At 42.6% G+C, this 19,335-nt stretch overlaps 2 protein-coding genes across 6 annotated transcripts in view; both read left to right on the top strand.

Moving 5' to 3' along the window:
- The first annotated feature begins 649 nt into the window (after positions 1-649).
- Positions 650-7,184, top strand: FGF19 (fibroblast growth factor 19). Its single transcript, XM_080593745.1, has 3 exons — positions 650-1,915; positions 2,010-2,113; positions 5,316-7,184. Exons 1-3 carry the CDS (start codon positions 1,672-1,674, stop codon positions 5,646-5,648), a joined length of 681 nt encoding a protein of 226 aa, XP_080449871.1. The 5' UTR covers positions 650-1,671; the 3' UTR covers positions 5,649-7,184.
- A 3,181-nt stretch (positions 7,185-10,365) lies between these two features.
- The window catches only part of LTO1 (LTO1 maturation factor of ABCE1), a 30,716-nt gene continuing 21,746 nt past the window's right edge, over positions 10,366-19,335 (top strand). For 3 of the 5 annotated variants that reach the window (XR_013952055.1, XR_013952056.1, XR_013952057.1), the window contains exons 1-5: positions 10,366-10,522; positions 10,712-10,817; positions 13,264-13,334; positions 15,581-15,698; positions 15,994-16,177. Coding sequence is in view for 1 of the 5 variants with exons in the window: in XM_080594552.1 (XP_080450678.1) it covers positions 10,455-10,522; positions 10,712-10,817; positions 13,264-13,334; positions 15,581-15,698; positions 15,994-16,062 (432 nt within the window). In the remaining 4 variants the exon portion in view is untranslated. Of the gene's footprint in view, positions 10,523-10,711; positions 10,818-13,263; positions 13,335-15,580; positions 15,699-15,993; positions 17,548-19,335 lie in introns of those variants that run through there. The other 2 variants (XR_013952058.1, XM_080594552.1) reach the window with 2 other exon arrangements.

Consider the following 19,335-nt stretch of genomic DNA (forward strand, 5'->3'; position numbering starts at 1 on the left):
ACACCTGAAGGGGAGGCCATCCCGATTTTTCTCAATTACTCATCACCCATGCAGAGAAAGCTGGGCTTCTTTCTGGGTCCCTCAAACTGACCACCAAAAAGGAAAAAGAGGTAGTCAAAAGCAGTGGTTGCTTTTGAAGTGGCTGGTGACATATAATCCCTTGCTCCACGGAGCTGGTGATGCAAGGCCCTGATCATTCAAACACTAAATAACCAATGTGGTAACTTCAGTGCCGTAAGGTACACGTGATGATTATGCACCATGTAAGCATGTATACACGTGCAGGCCATCGTCCTGCAGAGCTCTGTGATTTTGCATGGCCTTGTCTATATGCACAGCCTCACTGAGCTAGGATTAGTCATAAAGAAAAGTTATTTGTATGAGTGTTTACAGGATAGAGATGCAAGTGTACAGACAAAAAGATGAAAGTAAGCAGGTAGTAAAACAGTATTTGGGAGCTGACAGGAAGGTTTTGTTTGCTTGCTTCAGAGAAGTTGCTGGGGCAAGGTTATAGTTTGCTTAACTGTTAGTTTATGTGTCCTGTGGGGGAAAGGTTTTGTCTTTCTTTATGAAATTCCATCGGTGCATAGTTTCTCTCTTGGGATCTGAGAAAATTCCTTTAGTGCTTAGTTTGGATGGACAACAGAAGAGTCAGCAGTGATCCCTCTGGCGTGCCCCTGAGATGTTGAATGCACCGAGCAAACAAGAGGTGCGTGTCTGCTTCTTTCCATGAAACGAGCCCACCTGGAAAAAGCTGCTGGTATGCGGACCGGGACAAAATCTGCTTCATGCTTATGCCGGGCTCCTGGCCGGGGGCGATGCAGTTTTACTACACAATTTATTTATTTTTTTCCCCCTCCGATTTCTAGGTGCGACCGGGGAAGGACAGGAGCTGCAGAGCCCCCCATGCAGCAGCTCCCCGACGGCGAGGCCAGCCCGCACGCCGGGTGCCAGGCTCCATCTAGCGACCCGGCGGGGGATGGCCGGGCGGCAATACGGCCCGGAGCAGCCGGGGGGGCGCGGAGGCGGCGCCCCCCGCCCTGCCCGCGCCCGCCGGTGCCAGGCGGCGGCGGCGGAGACCCGGCTCCCTCTCCCAGCCAGGTCGCACAAGCATCCCCGGGGCCGCAGCCGCCCGGTTTCTGACCGGGGAAATGGGGGACGGGCAAGCGGCAGCGCCGAGGCTCGGCTCCGGACGGTGCCCCGGGGCACCTCCACGCCTGCGGGTCGCGCACCCCCGGCCCCGTGTGCTTCGGGGCTCAGTTCAGGGCAGGGGTGCGGTACCGCCCGGCACGGCACGGCCCGGCACGGCCCGGCACGGCACGGCCCGGCACGGCCCGTCGGGGCAGCCCGGGGTGGCGGGGAGGGGCGCGGCCGGAGCCCCGACGGGGAATCTCGGAGGTGCGGATGGGGAGGGAGCGCCTTCAGGGTGTCCCCTGCGCCATGATGTCACCCGATCAATATTTTCGGGGGGAGTGCCCGCCCCGGCCAATTCCCGCTATGAAACGGGCTCTATATTGGAGCTGGATGCGGCCGAATCGATCGGGCTGATAACGGAGGCCTATAAAAGGCCGGGGGGCCGGCTTCGCCCGTGCTACATCCCGCGGCACCGCCAGCCGAGGCGAGCGCCCGGCCTCCCCTCCCCTCGCTCCGCGCCCCTCCGTGCCGCCCGCCATGGGGCCGCGCCCCGCCGCCCGCCGCGCCGCCCTGGCGCTGCTGGGGCTCGCCGCCGCCGCCGCCGCCGCCGCCGCCCGCTCGCTGCCGCTGCCCGACGCCGGCCCGCACGTCAACTACGGCTGGGGGGAGCCCATCCGGCTGCGGCACCTCTACACCGCCAGCAAGCACGGGCTCTTCAGCTGCTTCCTCAGGATCGGCGGCGACGGCCGGGTGGACGCGGCCGGCAGCCAGAGCCCGCACAGTGAGTAGCGGGGCGCTGCGGGGACGGGGCGGGACGGGACGGGACGGGACGGGACGGGTCGGGCTCACGCCGCTCTCTCCCCTGTGCCCCGCAGGTCTGCTGGAGATCCGCGCCGTGGCGGTGCGCACCGTGGCCATCAAGGGCGTGCTGAGCTCCCGCTACCTCTGCATGGACGAGGCGGGGCGGCTGCACGGGCAGGTGAGCTGCGACCCCCGGCCCCGGCTCTGCCCCGGGCTCGCCAGCCCCCCCATCCCCTCCCCAGGCGCCCCCTTTTCGCTGTAGGACCGGGGGGCGATTCTCGTCGCCTGAAGGGGGTTATTAGAAGGAGGCAACACGGGAACAGCGTTCCGAATGCAGCGTATGTGTTGTATACAGAAAATATAGTATAGACCAGAACTGGGGGCGTTTGAAAAGTCTCATCGGTTGGTGGCTGCAGTTCTGATCCAGAAACAGATTAAGTCTGGCCATTGGATCTGAATAATTTCTCGCTGTTCAGCTCAGATATTCCAATATATATATATATAAGATGCCTCCTTTGGAAGGGAGATGCACCCAGATAGCTGCCACACGGGGTTGCTGACCCCTAGGTAGTACCAAACAGAAACGGGACTCGGGCAGGAAGGACTAATCCCCGTTGTCCCACTTCTGGCTTGGGATAACAGCACACCTGCGGGACTCTTGGAGGCTGAGGAGTTTAGTGACTCACTGATCCCACACTGTTAGCTCGTGCTCATCATCTCAGTACGCCAGCATATCTGCTGGACATTAGCAGTGGTATAAACTCGGATTGGTAAACCACATGCATGAGCTGCTAGGATGTGAGCTCAGAGTCAGTCTTCGTGTAGCTGCTCTACAGGAACCTGAGCTGCACGGAGCGATGGCATTTTACTGTGCTGTAGTAAAGATACAGCTCGGTTCTGCTTTGATAACTCCGGCAAAATTTCTGCTGATTTCAGTAGGGCAAGGACCTGGCCCATTGTCAAAACTTCCGGTATCTTTTATGAGAGCAAGGCAGATAAAGTTATGGACTGAGTATGCAACATAGGATTTAGCCTTTCTTTCTCAATTTCCTTGCTTTTCTGGGCTAGAATCAGACAATCGATGCAGTGATAAGGTGTATAGGCTCAGATGATCTGGTGGGTCAATTATTAGCTTAAAGTTTTAATGTAAATCCAAAGCAAAATGATCGATGAAAGCAAAACAGAGTCTGGGTCCTGCTCCCATTGGAGCTGCTGGCTGGACTTTAGCAGTCACAGAATTTTAAAATAGCTTTCAATAATACCATTTTGAAAGCTAATGAATATCCCTCGACTGGGTTTGTTGCTATATAGTATTCATTGCAGGTTGTTGGCTTTTTTCTGAGAACACCATAGTATGTAGCTGTGCCATCACATCTTTGTGTCATGGATCAATTTTATTGCCTTATTCTGGGAAATAGTTTTACTGGCTTCACTGACAATATTCACAGAAGTGAAAGGAATAGAATTTTACAGATAGAAGTTTTCTCTTAAGAGACACATCCCCCTCTCCCATAGCCACTCTGCTCTAGGGGTGTATTTGGAAGGGAGAAATAGATGGCTTCTAGCATATACCAGCTATATTCATCCGGTTGCCAAAGAAACACTGCTGAGACCGTGCCCAGTTCAGGCTGAAGGTGAGAAATCAGGTCGTTCACGACACCTGCTATCTCCTCTGTGCTATCAGCCGGGGCAGACAAGCTCTGCAGAGAAGCCTTTGCCTTATCAGCACTGTCTTCAGCAGTGGAAGAACGAAAGGGCAGATGCAGTGTCTGGGGACTGAACTCAGCGACCGCATGCCCTCGTGAAACATGCCCCTTTCCAACACCATGTAAAATTGGTCACTGGGGTTGGTTTTGAATGTGCAGTGTGCCGGGGCCTGTTCTCAGGAATTCAGTAGTTTAGCAGAAATCTTTTAAACTGCTTAATATACTAACATATTATGAATTCCTCCTGTGGAAAAAAAAATAACCTGGAAATACCTAAAGTGCATTTGATACTTATTAAAAATAATGCTAGAGACGATCCCAATGTAGTCAAGAGGGGACAATCCAGTTGAGACATGGGGGGCTCAATCAATAACCGTTGTGGTTTGTTATGTGCACTTGCTCAAGAAGCTCTGTTATTTCATCATCCTCGTTAGTGAGGCTGACCACTCGTAGAAATAAAGACAGGCAACAATTCAGCCATAATTGTGTGCTTTTCTGAGATATATTGTGTGTGGAAGGACATATACCATGTAATTTATATTGGAGAAAATGCCTTTTTAAAAAAAAATATTAGTTTAAAAAGGGCTTTTAAACGACAGCCAAATGCAAGCATTTAATTGTACTCCATATTCTTGATGATGTTTGAGGAATGACTGAGAAGTATCAGACGCGTTCTATATTTAGACAGGCAGAGCATTCGTGGACAAACACTTATCGCTGAAGACTGAGCCATTGTCAGCAATTGTCTTTTATTGACCGCGAGTTCAGTCACCTGTGGTGGCTGAGCCTGAAATAACACCAGAGCTGTAAGAAACGCAGTGCTTGTGAAAGGATCTAACCTGGTGATACTAAATCCTAATGTCGGCACAATATGTCACGAGTGTATTTCTACAAATTCATACCTAAGAAAATATATTCTCCTATACAAGATCTTAACTTGCAATGCTATTAAATTGACAGTTCTAACTTAAGTCCAATGAGAAAACAACATTGCATGAATTGGTCTTCTGTTATTTCAATAAATGCTGAGTAATAAAAAAAAGGCAGTTACCTTTTAAGTATTATTTTAATCTCTGGCCACATTTGTGTAAATGCTGGCGTTGACAGTACTGCCTTTCTACTGTCCTGATTCCAAAGCCCTTACACAGGCGAATCTCTAACAACACTAGAGTTTTGTACCGTAGAGCTGTTGGATTAGGTCTCAGACAAGTACTGTCAGCAAGTAAGGACAGTTTATCTAAATAAGCACTGCCAACTGAGGTTCTTTTTCCCTGTGCTCAGGACAGGGCCGGTGTGGTAGCTGCAGAGAAGTACACATCCTGGTGCAAAGCGTATCTGGTATGACAGACATGCACGAGCTTCAGGAGTTCTGCATTAGGTCTTCTAATGGCCTTGACACCTAACAGGCATGCTACGTGCAGCGTGGGGAGCTTTAGAATTATCCTGTGGGCCTTGGTCCATAACTCAAAGATCAGCCATCAGAGCCATGGTGAGCACCACAGGTCCTACCTGCGTCCCTACAGCAGGCAGGCAGGGAGGGAGGAGGACTGGTGCCAGAGGTTTAGGCTGTGGTTGAGTACAGTGTACGGTGTGGTTGAGTACAGTGAATTTGTACAGCGAGTACAGTGAATCTGGTGGGCACGTTTGTAATCCTCTTTACTCCTTGCTTTCCAGCTCAGGTATTCCACTGAAGATTGTTCCTTTGAAGAGGAGATTCGTCCAGACGGCTACAATGTATATAAATCAAAGAAATACGGGATATCAGTGTCTTTGAGTAGTGCCAAACAAAGACAACAGTTCAAAGGAAAAGATTTTCTTCCACTATCTCACTTCTTACCTATGATCAACACGGTGCCAGTGGAGTCAACAGACTTTGGTGAATACGGTGACTATAGCCAGGCTTTTGAACCAGAGGTATACTCATCGCCTCTTGAAACGGACAGCATGGATCCCTTCGGGATCACTTCCAAACTGTCTCCAGTGAAGAGCCCCAGCTTTCAGAAATGATGCTGATTACACACAGGGTTTTAAAGAAATGTTGCAGAATATTGCAGGTTGTTAGCTTCTCGTGTAGTGATGTTTCAAACTTTTTTTTATATATTTCAGTATGGAGCCAGCCTTTTCTGTACAATGTGTTGTACCGGTAAGAGATGAGTGCCCAGAGGCTATATTCTAAAGAATTGCCTATCCATAGGGGTTTTTTTTGAGAAAGAAGGATTAAATAAGAAAAGCTTAATGCATTCATCAGAGCTCCTCCATTAATGTGGTGGTGATAAAATAATTACAGTTTTTGTACATCAAATTCATTGCCACATATGTTCACCTGTTATTTCTGCTCATGGGAGCAAATGCAGAAAACCTTTTTTGCTGTTCATGGGAAGGTTCACAATCTGGTAGCTTCAGAGGCTTCAAAATCTGGTAGCTTCAGAGGCTAAAGACAAACATTTGGAACAAAACATGATTAAGGAAGACCTAGCAAATGTGGTTATGTGAACTAGAGTTAATGCTGTCTCTTGAAAAGCTGCTGACAAGGTTCTGGGAAAACTTTCTATTGAAAGGATACCACTGAAAAACAATTCTGCCTGTATATTGTGCTTTTTCTTCCCTTAGGAAAGAAGGGACGAAAGGGAAATATTTCTTCCTTCCCTTATTGCTAAGGGGTACTTCGGAAAACTGGATCTTTGATTTCTTGTATAGGCTAATTTATGTTCACTGTGGGATCTGCATCATCCAGCATAGATTTCTCATTAACATTAGTGGGAATTCAGCATGGGGGTTGAAGTGTGTACAGAACTAGCATTTCTGGTTTTCAGGTAGGGAATAAGCAGTTCAAATCTGTGTTCAAATACAGATTCTGTTGTATATATAAATGTATGTCATGAGCAAATGGAGAAAAAGACTGAAAATGGATGATGCGTAGGTCACATCAGTTGCAAAGCGGATTTTCGTGTTTTATCTGTAACCATCAGCAATTCTTCTAAGTCCTTCCAGGCTTGATTCTGCGTCAGTTGAAATCAGTGGAGAGACAATATAGTGATGTAAACGCTGCAGAACTGGGACAGCCATGCCATTCTTCTTGCAGGAAGGAATCGTGGCTACCTTGTGGCTAAAAAACATATGGCCGATGTCTTCAGTTCTGTTCTCCCCTTATAACAATTTGACAAAGGAATAAACAAACTGAAACCAAAGGAAAAAAAATACTGTTCAGGTATTTCACTCATTTCTAAAGGTTCACTAGAAATAGAGATTTCTGTACAAAAGCTCTACTGGAAATACTGGTGTTTTTTCTGACCTAGCACTTCATTGCCAATGCAATATTTATAATTAATTTATTGAATACATACATCTGTTTATTTTGTTACTGTTATTTATGCTCAAAATTCTATTTATATACTCTTGAAGGTGGGTTTTTTAGTTGTAACAAATTTTGTGAAGTTTTGTAATCATTAAAGTTTAGGAAACAATAGCTTTTTCTGTGCATTATCAGTAGTGTAATGTGTACATTTGCAATAAAAAATCATCTTCAACATGGAAATGTAGCTGACTCTTTTGTAACTGTGAGATAGACACTTCAAGGAGCTTTATCAAACCGTGGAGTCTGGGTCCACAGCACCTGTGTGGAGAGGTGCAGCTGAGGTACAACACAGAGCGAGTTTCCCAAAGCCAGTTAGGGCCAATGCTGGACTTCGAGTCCGTCTGCTGCCAGTTGCTGATGATGTTGCCATCTTTGTTATGGAAGGGTTTTGGAAACAGCTCGTTCTTCAGCGAGGATTTGCTGATGGCTGCTGCCAGAGCAAATTTCCAGCACAGGCAAAGCTGCATGCTGGTATGCCAGCATCTGCACACCATGGGCTGGGCTCCTCTGTGGTCAGCATGAGCCCAACTGAAGGTAGTGATTTCCAACGAGACTTGAATCACACTACATGCTCCACGTGTGGATTTTTATATTAATACATCAACCATCCACCTGCAAAACACAAAAATGATGTGGGTAGAAGGCTGCTCTCTTTTACAGAATAGCACCGTACTTTCAGTGCACCTGGGGGGGGAAATGGCTGTGTTGCCTGAAAAAGATCTTTATTTCCGGCAGGAAAAGAGGGACTGAACATTTCAGTTTGGAAATGCTGCAAGGGTGACTCACAGGAATTGCAGATTTCTTGGCTGCAAAACATCTCCCATGGTGTTTCACATTCTCCTTTGTGCTGAGCCACTGCCACACATCCAGAGGGTTCCTGCTCTTCATGTATTGGGAGATGCAGTCCTGATTTTCAAGTTGCTTTATTTCAAAGGTTTTTGAGCTTGGGGCATTCTGTTTTTCTGTTTTTCATTTCTGTTTTTGATCAGACACTACATTTTCTTTGAGCATCGGGTATGCTTTAAGACCCTTTCATAAAAATCAAAAACCAAAAAGCAAAGTAAAATAAACATGAATATTTAGAAGTTGGTCAAAATGTCACTTTTCTGCTAAAATAAAAAATAAAAAAAATAAAAATAAAGACAGTTTTGATGGGGAACACAGCAAATATCAGAATTCAGAGGGCACACTGTTTACATTAACCAGTGAGAGATTTTAAAGTAGATTTAACATTGTTGTGAATATTGTCAAAAGCACAAAGTCGAGCATCCTTACATTTGTGAATAGCATCTTGTGACTCTGTTTGCTGACACCTTTGGGTCTGCATCTTCCACCAGCAGCACGGTGTTCCTTACCGTAACAGCATGGTTAGAGGTTTGTTCAATATTTATTCAGACAGAGGGAAGAATGCCAGGAGCTAAATTACCCACACCACTTCCTGAAGCACTTTAGTTTTCCTTGGAGGTTTCCCATCCAAGCTCTGACCAGGCCTGGCTGCTTTGCTTATGAAAAGTGACAAGATCCCCGTGTGAGGTGGAACGATTACTGGAAAATGCTTTCCCTGCCATTAGACACCTGACTCGGTCAGGAACTTGGTGTGCAAAACCTTCGAACACCATTGTCTTCGGTTCTGTGGGAACGTAAACAGTACCACCACTGTGCACGTTTTCGCTCTGCGCTGTGTGAGCCTTGGCTGGCCATCGTCTCTCAAAGACAGTAAGGCAATTGACTATGCTTTCCTTTGCAGGAGTAGGTTTTACAGCCCTAAAGGGTTTTAAAAGGTCAGGTGTCAAATGTCTTCTTGTGAAGTCTCAATTAGAAGCTATGATGTGTAAATACGAGTTGTAAGAGCAGTGAGAAAGCCATAGAAAAGGAGATACTGGGCATCTCCATTTCCACTCTGGGGAAGTGTGAAGAGCTGTAAAACCTTTATTCAGGAACCGCAGTATCAGTGTTACCTCTGCTGCAAGTACTGAAACTATGACAAGAAGGACTTGTTTGTTTAATAATAATAAAATAAATGTACTTTCTTACCTCCAAAATGTATGGGAGCCAGCCCTCCTTTCAGGCAGCATCAGACATGATGAAAGCAGAGATGCGTTTGCCTTGGAAGTGAATGGGAGTGGGGAAAAGATGTCATTTGGACTCTGAATTAGGGGTGAATTTGTGACAGTCTAGGCATATAGAAAGTTTCTCAGGAGCTCTGAGAGATAAAACATTGCTAAGAACATGTAAGAATGCCCCAGAATGAGAGTAGTGTTTGGTAGACTTCTTGCTAGAATACTGTTATATTTGCAACACAGTGAATCAATCCACCTACCGAGATCAAAGCCCTTGTTTCACCTTAACTTCAAAAGATTTAAATTGTAGTCACTAGCTTCAGAGTTACCTTATATTTCCACTGGCATCATAGCATTAGTGAACAATAAGTGTTTGTGATTGTGCGACAGTACAGTAGATACACACCTCACAAACCTTCAGTGATTTAATTTCACGTGATGTCCATCGACATCTAAGCATGAAATTAATGCAGAAAATGAGCTGGCTGACCGACTGCAGTCAATTCCTTATAAATCAATATAGCCTGTTGTGATGGAGCATTTTTAATGAACAGTGATTGGTGCATCTAGTTAGCTAAACCTTTACTAGTATGAATTTGATTTCATTCTAGTGCAGTTTTATTTATTCTGTAGACATGTCTCAGGATGTCGGAGCTGTCTATTCAATCCTCTGCCTTTCTGTGTTTCGCTAACGGACCGGCTGTACCGCTGTTTGGTGTCCCCAGAGCCACAGATTTCATGAAATGTCTCAAGTCTAAATACCTGAAGAACAAATAAGTTAATATATGTATAAATAAGGACAAATGTTTTGCTTTACCAGTGTTTGTTTGTAATAATAAGTGAATGTTGTAATAGACTGGCATACTAACGTTTGGCAATCTAAATACATAAAAATTACACTGTTTGAAAATCAAAAGTGTTTCAGATGCAAACAAAATGGGCTTGTGGTAGTTTCCAGAACTGCTTCTGTCAGAAGTTAGCTGTACTCATCGCTCTTTGCATGACTTGGTGTTTGACAACCGCCAGCTAGGCTGACAGGAAAACAAACCCAAGGTGGGCCATCCAGAATTAAGGCCGATGGCATAATTAACGGACAATAAGGATCCTTCCCGGTGCCGTGGATCCCGGTATCGTCACGGGAAGGGGGCCTAGCTTCACCCCACCTCCCCATTCCTTTTTCCCGTCCCACCCCCGCTCTCTCGGCGGCGCGCTGCCGCCCCCTGCTGCCCTCAGGGCCGCGCCGGGCCGTTGGGGCTCACGGCCACGCGCAGCGGCCGTTACGCGGCTGCTGAGGGGCGGCAGCGCCCCGCCCCGTTGCCCGCCCGCGGCCCCAGCGGCTTGCCGTCCGCTCCCGGCGTGCCGCGCGCGGCGGGGCCGCGCTCGGGGCCTGGCGGCGTCATGGCGGCCGCCGCGCCCCCGGCCCCCGGCCCGGACATGTTCGAGGAGATCGTGATGGCCGAGCACAGGTAGGGGGCCCCCCGCGGGGCTGGCCGGCGATTGCCTACTGATCGCAGGGAATCGCGCTCCAGAGGTGGCGCAGCACGGGTTTCTGTGCGGGGGCTGCGTGTGCGCAGCGTGGGCTTCTGTGAAGTGGGAATAAATGTCAGAATATGAAGTGGAAACAAACGTCAAAAACCATCCTTGTGTGTGTGCAGGTTTCACGGCGAGGGGTATCAGGAGGGCTACGCCGAAGGCTGTCACGTTGGAGCTGCCGAGGGAAGGAGGTATGGGTCGCTCCACGGTGCCAAGATGGGGTCCGAGGTACGTGAGAAGGCGCTTTATGATCGCAGGGTTGGTTGTTTTTTTCGTGAGAAAATTGCTGTAGCATGGAAACCGTAGGGTGAAGCCCATGGGCATGGTGAGATCCAAGGGTGTCATTCTAGGGTTGTTCAAAGCAGTTTTTGTGCATAGTCCTGAACCTGCTGGTAACATCATACAGAAAACAACACCGGAGGCATCCAGTGGAATTCAGGAGATTGAAATTGAATACATTCTCATAAGCTTTATCAGCATTATGCAGTTTTTTAATGAGAATATTTTTTTAATAAGGCAGTACGTATATACTTTTCACTCACGGGTTTATAGGTCTAATAACTTGCAGTGTTACATTGCGATGTCTGTGTCCAGTAGGGCCCATAAAACTACTTCAAAAATTTTATTTTGATTTAAACTAGTAAATAGACGTTTTTGCATTTTCTGAGTCTGTTTGTTCTGTGGGATTTTGATTTTTTTTTTTTTCCTGAAAGGAAGGATAAGAGAGAAATCAAATAGACCTGCTCAGAACAAATTGGTGGTGGAGTGTATGTTGACCTCTTTAACCCAGAATTGTGGCAAAAGAACCCCCTGGACCGTCCTCTGTGGTTCAGCATTAGGGAAAACCGTGCAATGTTGGTTCTTCACCCACATTACTTTCCAACAAGACAATTCTGGTTGTCTGCATTTTACTCTTTGCTATTTCTAACACTGGGAGGGTTTGTTGCTTGAATACTGCTACTGGAAGGACAGCAGCAATGATGTTAATCCATTATGAACTGAAAATGGTAAACCCAAATTCTGAAGAGATGGTTATTGGAAAATTTTGGTTTGCACTTGGTGTGATACAGAGATGTATAGCGACGAAATATTTTCCTAGTGATGCTATAGCTCTGAAGTTCTAAGAAAACAGTGTTGAACAGCAGCTTCTAAATACAGATGGTTCTATACAAAATTGTCCTATATAGGCCATAACGTAGGAGAAGTGCACTACTTTACTTACATTGGGAAGTTCCTTAAGGCACTAAAATTGTAGATAGTCACGTGAAGTGAGTGAAGGGATTAATTGGGTAGTCTTTGAACTGTCAGCCTCGAGCAGAATTACAGTACTGATCTGACAGGGGCCTTGCTTGATAGAGAATTAAAATAAGATGTTACAAATAAAATGTGTCTGTCGTCCATCGCATCCCTTAGGTGGTTTTGGACGCAGTATCCGCTTGGGCTCAAGCAGAAGATTGTGCCCCTGTGGTAGGGCACTGCTAATAATGCTGAGCATACCGCTGCGAAGTGTCCAAGGGCCCGTGTCCCCTGCCCGCAGCAGCTTGGTGCAGCTAGGAACCAAGTCTGTGGGTTGTCTCCCCTTACCTGGGGTCTCCAAGCAGTTTTGGTGCACGCAGATGAAATTGCCTCACTTCAAATATGCTTAAGCACTTAAAGAGATGTTAAGTCTCAAACCCATGTTTGAGCCTTAAAATAAATAAATAAAATACATAGAGTAACAAAAACTGAGCTGTGTACCTTATCAAACACAACTGCCAGAAGACTGGTATTCCCAGACATTCCCACTTTACGCTGAAGTGGTTTGAAGGTTATGGGAACTTCCAAGTTAAACAGTGTTTTGTATGTTTAAATGGCAGGTGTATACACACGCACATATGGACTGAAGTGGGATTAGGCTATAATTTTGGATTTAACTCCCTCAAAGTCTGCTCACTTATGTTTTAGATGTCTGTGTTGTTTTTCTGTGAATGCTAAATCACTTTGGAAAGAGACTCCAGCTGACTTACAAGCTGGTGCGTTGAAGAACTTATATTCCTATTTGATTTTGTGTCTACAGTTGTAATGAAAAGCTTTCTGGCAGCAAGGCTAGCTTAGTCAGCTTCTTGTGCTTCTTTCGGATTCCATGCTACCCTCGCGAGTTAGGCTAGTAAAATTCTTTGCGTATTAACTCAGAAAAAATGTGGTTTCCTGACTGGCTGACTTGGCCGCTCCCTCAGCCAAGCTGGTACAGCTTTTTGTGGGGCTGTACAGGAGCTGCTTAAGCTGACACTGCTGCAAAAACAAATACTTACCAGAACATCTTAAATAGGTTGGTTTTGAATTGTTTCCCTGCTGCCGTACTTCAGTTTCATAAATTTTGAGGTTCAGAGCATGTAAAGTATGGATAGTGTTTCGCAGGATTGCTGTTTATAATGCATTTTAAATATTCTTGTGATCAGATGCTAAACAGATTTCTTACAAGAAGCGTTCTGACTGTTGTTCTGGGTAACACAGATATCCCTCATTCATCTTACCCTAATTTACTGAGCCTTTCAACGTAGAAATGTGTTTGTATATGCAACGATTTGTTTCCTGAAGAGTGGGATATAATGTAGTACTGTTTGTATACATTTGTTTAATGGTTTGTATGCATATGTTTAATGATTTTTTTCATGGTATTCTTATAAATTCCCAGATTGGCAGCTACCTGGGCTTCGCACTGACCTGGCAGTGTCTGCTCTGCAAATGCACAGATGAAAAGAACAGGTAAGGTTAAAAAAAAAAAAAAAAAAAAGTGTTCCTTCAATAGTTTTTCAGATTATTCAAATTATATTGATCAGTTTTGCCTCCTCCCAAGTTAAAAAAATATATATATATATTGAAAACTGGAAGGGTGAGCAGAGATTCATTAGGATTATATCATATTCTGGACAATGTGATACTGAAAAGAGGATAAGGGAACTTGGTTTCTTCACCCTGAAGAAGAAAAGACAAATGAGATAGCTAATTTGTACTACTTAAAGGGAAGTCTTAGAGACTTATTCCTTGCAGCAGTGTGCAAAGGACAATAAGCACCTTTCACAAGCTGAAACAATTGAATTTCTGGTGGGGTGTAAAGGGAAGGTTCTTTACAGTGTGAGCAGCTAAGCACTGGAACAGGTTGACCAAATTGACAACAGAAACTCCATCTTTGTAGATTTTCAAAATATGTTTGGAGTTTGTCCCAAGCAACCTGCTCTGGCCTTAAAATTAGTCCTGCCTTGGGCAGAAGGCAGGCTAGATGACCTCCCAACTTCCTCTCCAACCTATATTTTTCTATGACTTCCATTCTGTTATCTGTATGGAAAGTAAAGCTTATGAAATCCTAGTAACACTTAGCACTTCAGCGTCACAAAGAATCAAGTGTACTGACCACTGATAGACCTTTTTTAATTACTTAAAAGGTATGATATTGTTAAAAGGGTGACATGTTAATAGCTAAACAATATTATTGATTAAAAATTAGAGTATTTCTTTGGGGTGGAAGTATTGAGATCGTACAGAATCAAGTTATCTTGCACTGCACTTTTGCTGTGTGGTTTATATACCTAAAGGTAGTGTTTGTTATGGTGGTGTATCTCTACTCATCACCCATGCTTACTGTGTTTTTGTCAGTAGCTTTCATAAGACAGAGGAACAGAGTAGAGACTGTTCTTCAAGAACAACAGAAAAAGGTTTATTTGGTTTATTTGAGGTCTTTTAGCAGCTGACAAAGCTGGAGGCATTAGTAGTTTTTTAATATTTCTGTAAGGTGCGGTATCCATATGCTTCATGGCATTTTGAAACTAAATATATTCAGGTGAATTAAAAATTTGTCTCTGAGTTCATTGTCTGAAGATGAAATGATGATTAGTTTCCTAAGGATGCTTTAATAGGTGAGAGATGCATTTGGTTGAATTCAGTAAAACCTTAACATTTTTGACTGTTAGTTTTCAGCAGATTATTATTAAATATACAGTTTAATTCTAACACAGCATTCTTATCATCTATTTTTTTTATTTCTGCTAATTCTTTTTAATTTTATTTAACTGGACAGATGTAGTGTTTTCCTGACCTATTAACAAGCTATTATTTCTGAAATGCTCTAATAGGAATACAAGACTGCATTGTAGGAAGACACCTAATAAACTGTTATGTATGAACAGTATTTAGAATTTGTGAGGACCTGTGTTGAATACTCACTGTGGAAGCATTATATCCCCTAATGGGTATTTTGTTCTCACAGATACGGTCATCCTGTCATCCAGGACTGACATTCATGTTACATTGCTAAGGTGCTCTTTTGAAGGAGCTGCCATTCTCTCTCAGTTACATCTGAAATTACCGATTTTGTTTCCCTACACCAGTTAGGGCATCAGTGTCTCATGAATAATTCAGACATTTTTGGTAAGGCTGGCAGACTTTGCCTTCCACATCACAATTGTTATGGTCTCAGCATATTTCATTTTCTGTCCACAGCACAAATAGATCTTGCTACATTTTTTTGCTCTCATCTTCCCCCCTAATTTTTTTCATTTCCTCTGTGTTTTGCTACATAGGTGCATATACTTCCATGTATTGATTACTTTCTTTTGGAAGAACCTAATCTTTTATTTTCTGTCCAGTTTTGATTAGTTTATTTGAAAGAATTGCCACTATGCTTTCAGCTATCTTGATATGTGTTCTGGTGAGCTTTTTTATTGCATTTCTTTATTTCACTCAGTCATCTAATTGGTAATTCCGATGTTTCTTGAATATATCTTCATTTTTGGCAGGTAAGTTAAAAACAAAACATTAAATTTGTCAGTTGTGCTACAGCCTAATTTCTGACTATGCCTTAAACGTGTATTGGATACACAGTTAAATGAGGGAAGTTGAAAGAAGGATGGAAGACTGGATTCTATGCTCTGAATTATAAAATATTAGTATTATTTTCATACTGACAGAAAACTTACATAGCAGGCTGATTTTTATTATTGTGTTTTGTTTTGTAGTAAAAAGATAAAGGCTCTGGATTCGTTAATAGGAATGATTCAGAAGTTCCCATATGAAGACCCCACTTACGAAAAGCTTCAAGAAGATCTGGAAAAAATCAGAGGAAAATTTAAACAGGTTTGTAGGATCAAGTTGGTATTTTTAGCACAAAATAGGATTAATCTCTGCAGGAATCTCTAAATCTGTTCAAAAAGCAGTCACAGTATAAAAATACTTAGAATTGGAAATTCCCCAAATGATAGCAAAAGCAATTATTTTTATTTTTTTAAATGAAAGAAATTAAAGGAAAAATATTATTTCACAACGAATTAGAAGTAGGACCAGAAGAAGAGAAATGGAGGAATTGATAGTTTTATTGAGCATTCTTTTGGAAAACAGACACGTTGAAACACTTTCATGTATTCTTTTTTAGGTTTGTTCAATGCTAAATATTCACTCTGATTTTTGGGTCAGTACTGAAAGATCTTCACTAACGTTTTGAGTGTAACAGATGAAGATAAACATGGATGAACAAAGAAGAAATATTAAAAGAACAGATAACTGGAAAAGTGTTGACTCATTTTAAACAAAGCGGAGATCTGCTAAATATTAAAGTGGTAAGGGAAAAACAGTGATCTTTTAATAGTTCTTCCTCATATGTCTTTTATCATTTATTCTCTCCAGGCTTTGCTTAGGATCATGGAAACACTAAAAACCTGTTAAATAAAAGTGTCTACTTTAATTCATCACTAGCCCTTTCCTGAAAAGGAATGCATTTGCGAAGTTTCCTTACTTAAAGGATGTATGCTATTTAAAAAAAAAAATCTATGTATGTAGATCATTCCGTTTACACAATGTGTAGGTATTTTAGGTGAAGTAAAACATAAACAGTTGCCTGCAGACTTTGCAGTAGCAACCACTTCTGTGGGTAAAGAGTAGAATGACAAGTAAAGTCAGAATGCAAAGGAAGAAGATTTTAAGATACCAGTTCATAAAGTAGCTGTAACTCTGAACTTGAAATTTGCAGTTTCTACTAGTTCTGCAGACTGATCGGGGGGGGAAGCAAAACCTAGCAATTTAATTGATCAGTGATAGAAACATGACTACCACAAGAGTTGTGATACTGCTATCAGTATTTACTAGTACCTTTTATCAGGGAAAGATTTCATTTTCTACTCTTAAATATGCTGTTTAGTCTCTATTTATTCAACTATATTAGTTTGAAATACAGTCAAATACTTTACCTGAAAGTTGTTTTAGGTTGGGCTGTTAGATGTCTTTGCATAGCATTTGCAATACAGTCATACAATGAATTCTAGAAGGCCTTTCATCAGCTGTAATGTATGCCTGTCTGGCTGAGTTTACATGGCTTAGTTTAGCTCCATGATGAGAAATTTGACTAGCATGCGTATTGGAAGCTATATGCACAGCAAACACTCTCAGGTGGAGGAAATGTGTTAGTATTGCCATATTCTTGAATGGCACTTGGTGCCATCTAGACCTCATGTCTGTTTTACTTGTATAGCTTTTTTTATTATACAAGAAGATAAGCAATTTGAATTTTCAAAATGTTTATTGTGCATTTCCATCTGGGATGTGAAGGCCATATGTTCTGCTTTTTATTTTTTTAACTCAAAAGTAAAAATGTTTTGTTAAATATCGGTGCATATATATATGAATTATATTTCAAAATCATCTTGTTGTTGTTCCTGAGTATATTACTTTGCCAATATCAGATGCCTTTCTTAATAACTAGTTGCTGGTGTACTTTTTTTAGCTTTGATGCACATAGTGCCAGAGCCATCTAGTGGAGGAGGTTTTTATAGTGCATAAAAACGGCCTGTAAGTAATGCTTCTTGTAATAGTTCACAAATATTTATATAGATGAAGTTGTTCAAGTAGAGAGTATCCATGCATGATACAGCTCTTTTAATGACGTGGTGAATATCTTTGAAATAAAGTAGTATTGAGGTAGGGTTTACTTGTAGCCTGTTTCTTCATTTGGGACTTTGGAAGTGACATGACAGCATTGATGGTCTCTTCATTTGCGGTAGTTTAAGTACAACTTTCAATTCGTACACAACTTAAAACTGTTGGGCAACCAGAGCAAGCTCAAAAGTGCACGTACTTGAAACTTAAGTGGAGGCACAAAAGAATAGCATACCCTGTAATCTCTGTAAAATAAATAGACACAAAACAAAAAGATCATATACTAGGGAAATGTAATTTGACTTCATAATCACTTAAGAGAAAATCAGATTTGAAAAAGTTGTCTCAGGATCCACAACGTAATTTATTTTTGCAAATCAAAGTATTTTACCTGTTTACTTTAAGGCAATGAAGTGGTACTACGTATTCATCTGTGATTGACTCAAGATGTTTTTTGCTTAAAACATAATTCAGAGATTTCAATAGAGATCCCCCCGCAAGCTGGTTCTTGGTCTCAAAAAGGCACTTTTGATGTTCTTCTCAGTGTACAAAGAGAAGTAAACACTGGAGGTCTAAGTATTCAAATTTTATAATGTGGCCTTTTTTGGAATCTTTGTACATGATTTGCACAAATTATGGAAAAACAAGGGTAGGGATGTGAGAGTTCAAAGTTAGTGAAGCATTTGATTACTAGAAATGTATGATACGTAAGTCATATGCAAAACGCCAATCTAGAGATTGTATCAAATACAAAATTATTCTTGTTGGCTTAAGGATTAAAAGGATCTTTGCAGACCAAACAGATAATTACTTACTTAGAAAATTGTTTTGGTGGCTAAATTTCTACTATTGGTTTACTATTTCATATATTTAAACATTAATTTGGTTTGAAAAGTTGTAACGTAAACATAAAAATATATATTTAACCATAAAGATTAACCATAAGGATTTCAAACTGGGATATGACATCTTTAGGGTTGCCTACTAGGCCTTTCCTTTAGCTACTTATGTGTGTTCATGCTAATGCAATCTCTTATTCCAAACATTTGTATTTTTCTGAATATCTTTTGTCTCAAGTCTTGTATGGGCATGATGGTGTGTATTAAATGAGCCACAGTTAAAAATTCTGTTGGATATGTAATCATGTACTTTCTTAAGTGCAAAGTTTTAAAAATGTTTTTGCAACAGATTTGTGGGGTTTTCTGTGATGTTTAGAGCTGTAACAGCAAACCACAGAGGGTTTTTTATGCCGTACTTACAGCTAAGGAGCTAAAGCCCAGATTACATCAGGAATATTGGTTTGCCTTAACCAGTGGGACTCCTTGCAAATAATTTTGTGTTCTAAGTGCTTGAATACTTCAGAATGTGCTGCTAGTTAACACTGAGTGGCTATTTACACGTTTGTATTCTTGGCTGTTCCTCAGGGGAGTTACCTGGAAAATGAGGAGTATAAGAGTTAGCAAACACCTGTGAAAGAAAGGCGTGTGCTTAACCAAATTACAATGCTACTGAAAAAAGTCCATCAAAATTTGGCAAAACCACTGTTCAAAGGATTATTCAGTTTTGTGAGTCATAAGCATATGTTTTGTCTTTTCATGCCCTTGCTGTTTTGTTAACACCTTCCTGAAATCTGGAACAAATTAAAAAAATACATATAAATGGCTTCATTAATGCCACATCCTGGTTACTCATCCTGTCAGGACTGTGGTGGAAGCAACTACTAAATTGTAATTAAAAACTATCAGAAGATCTGTGTATGGAGAGGCTGAATAAAACTGCTGCGGGACATGGTCATTCAGACATTTCCTGGTCTGAATGCTTGATTGTGTAACTGACATATTGCTTT

Source organism: Anser brachyrhynchus, assembly GCF_964034855.1.
Source record: "Anser brachyrhynchus genome assembly, chromosome: 5".
Lineage (NCBI taxonomy): Eukaryota > Metazoa > Chordata > Aves > Anseriformes > Anatidae > Anser > Anser brachyrhynchus.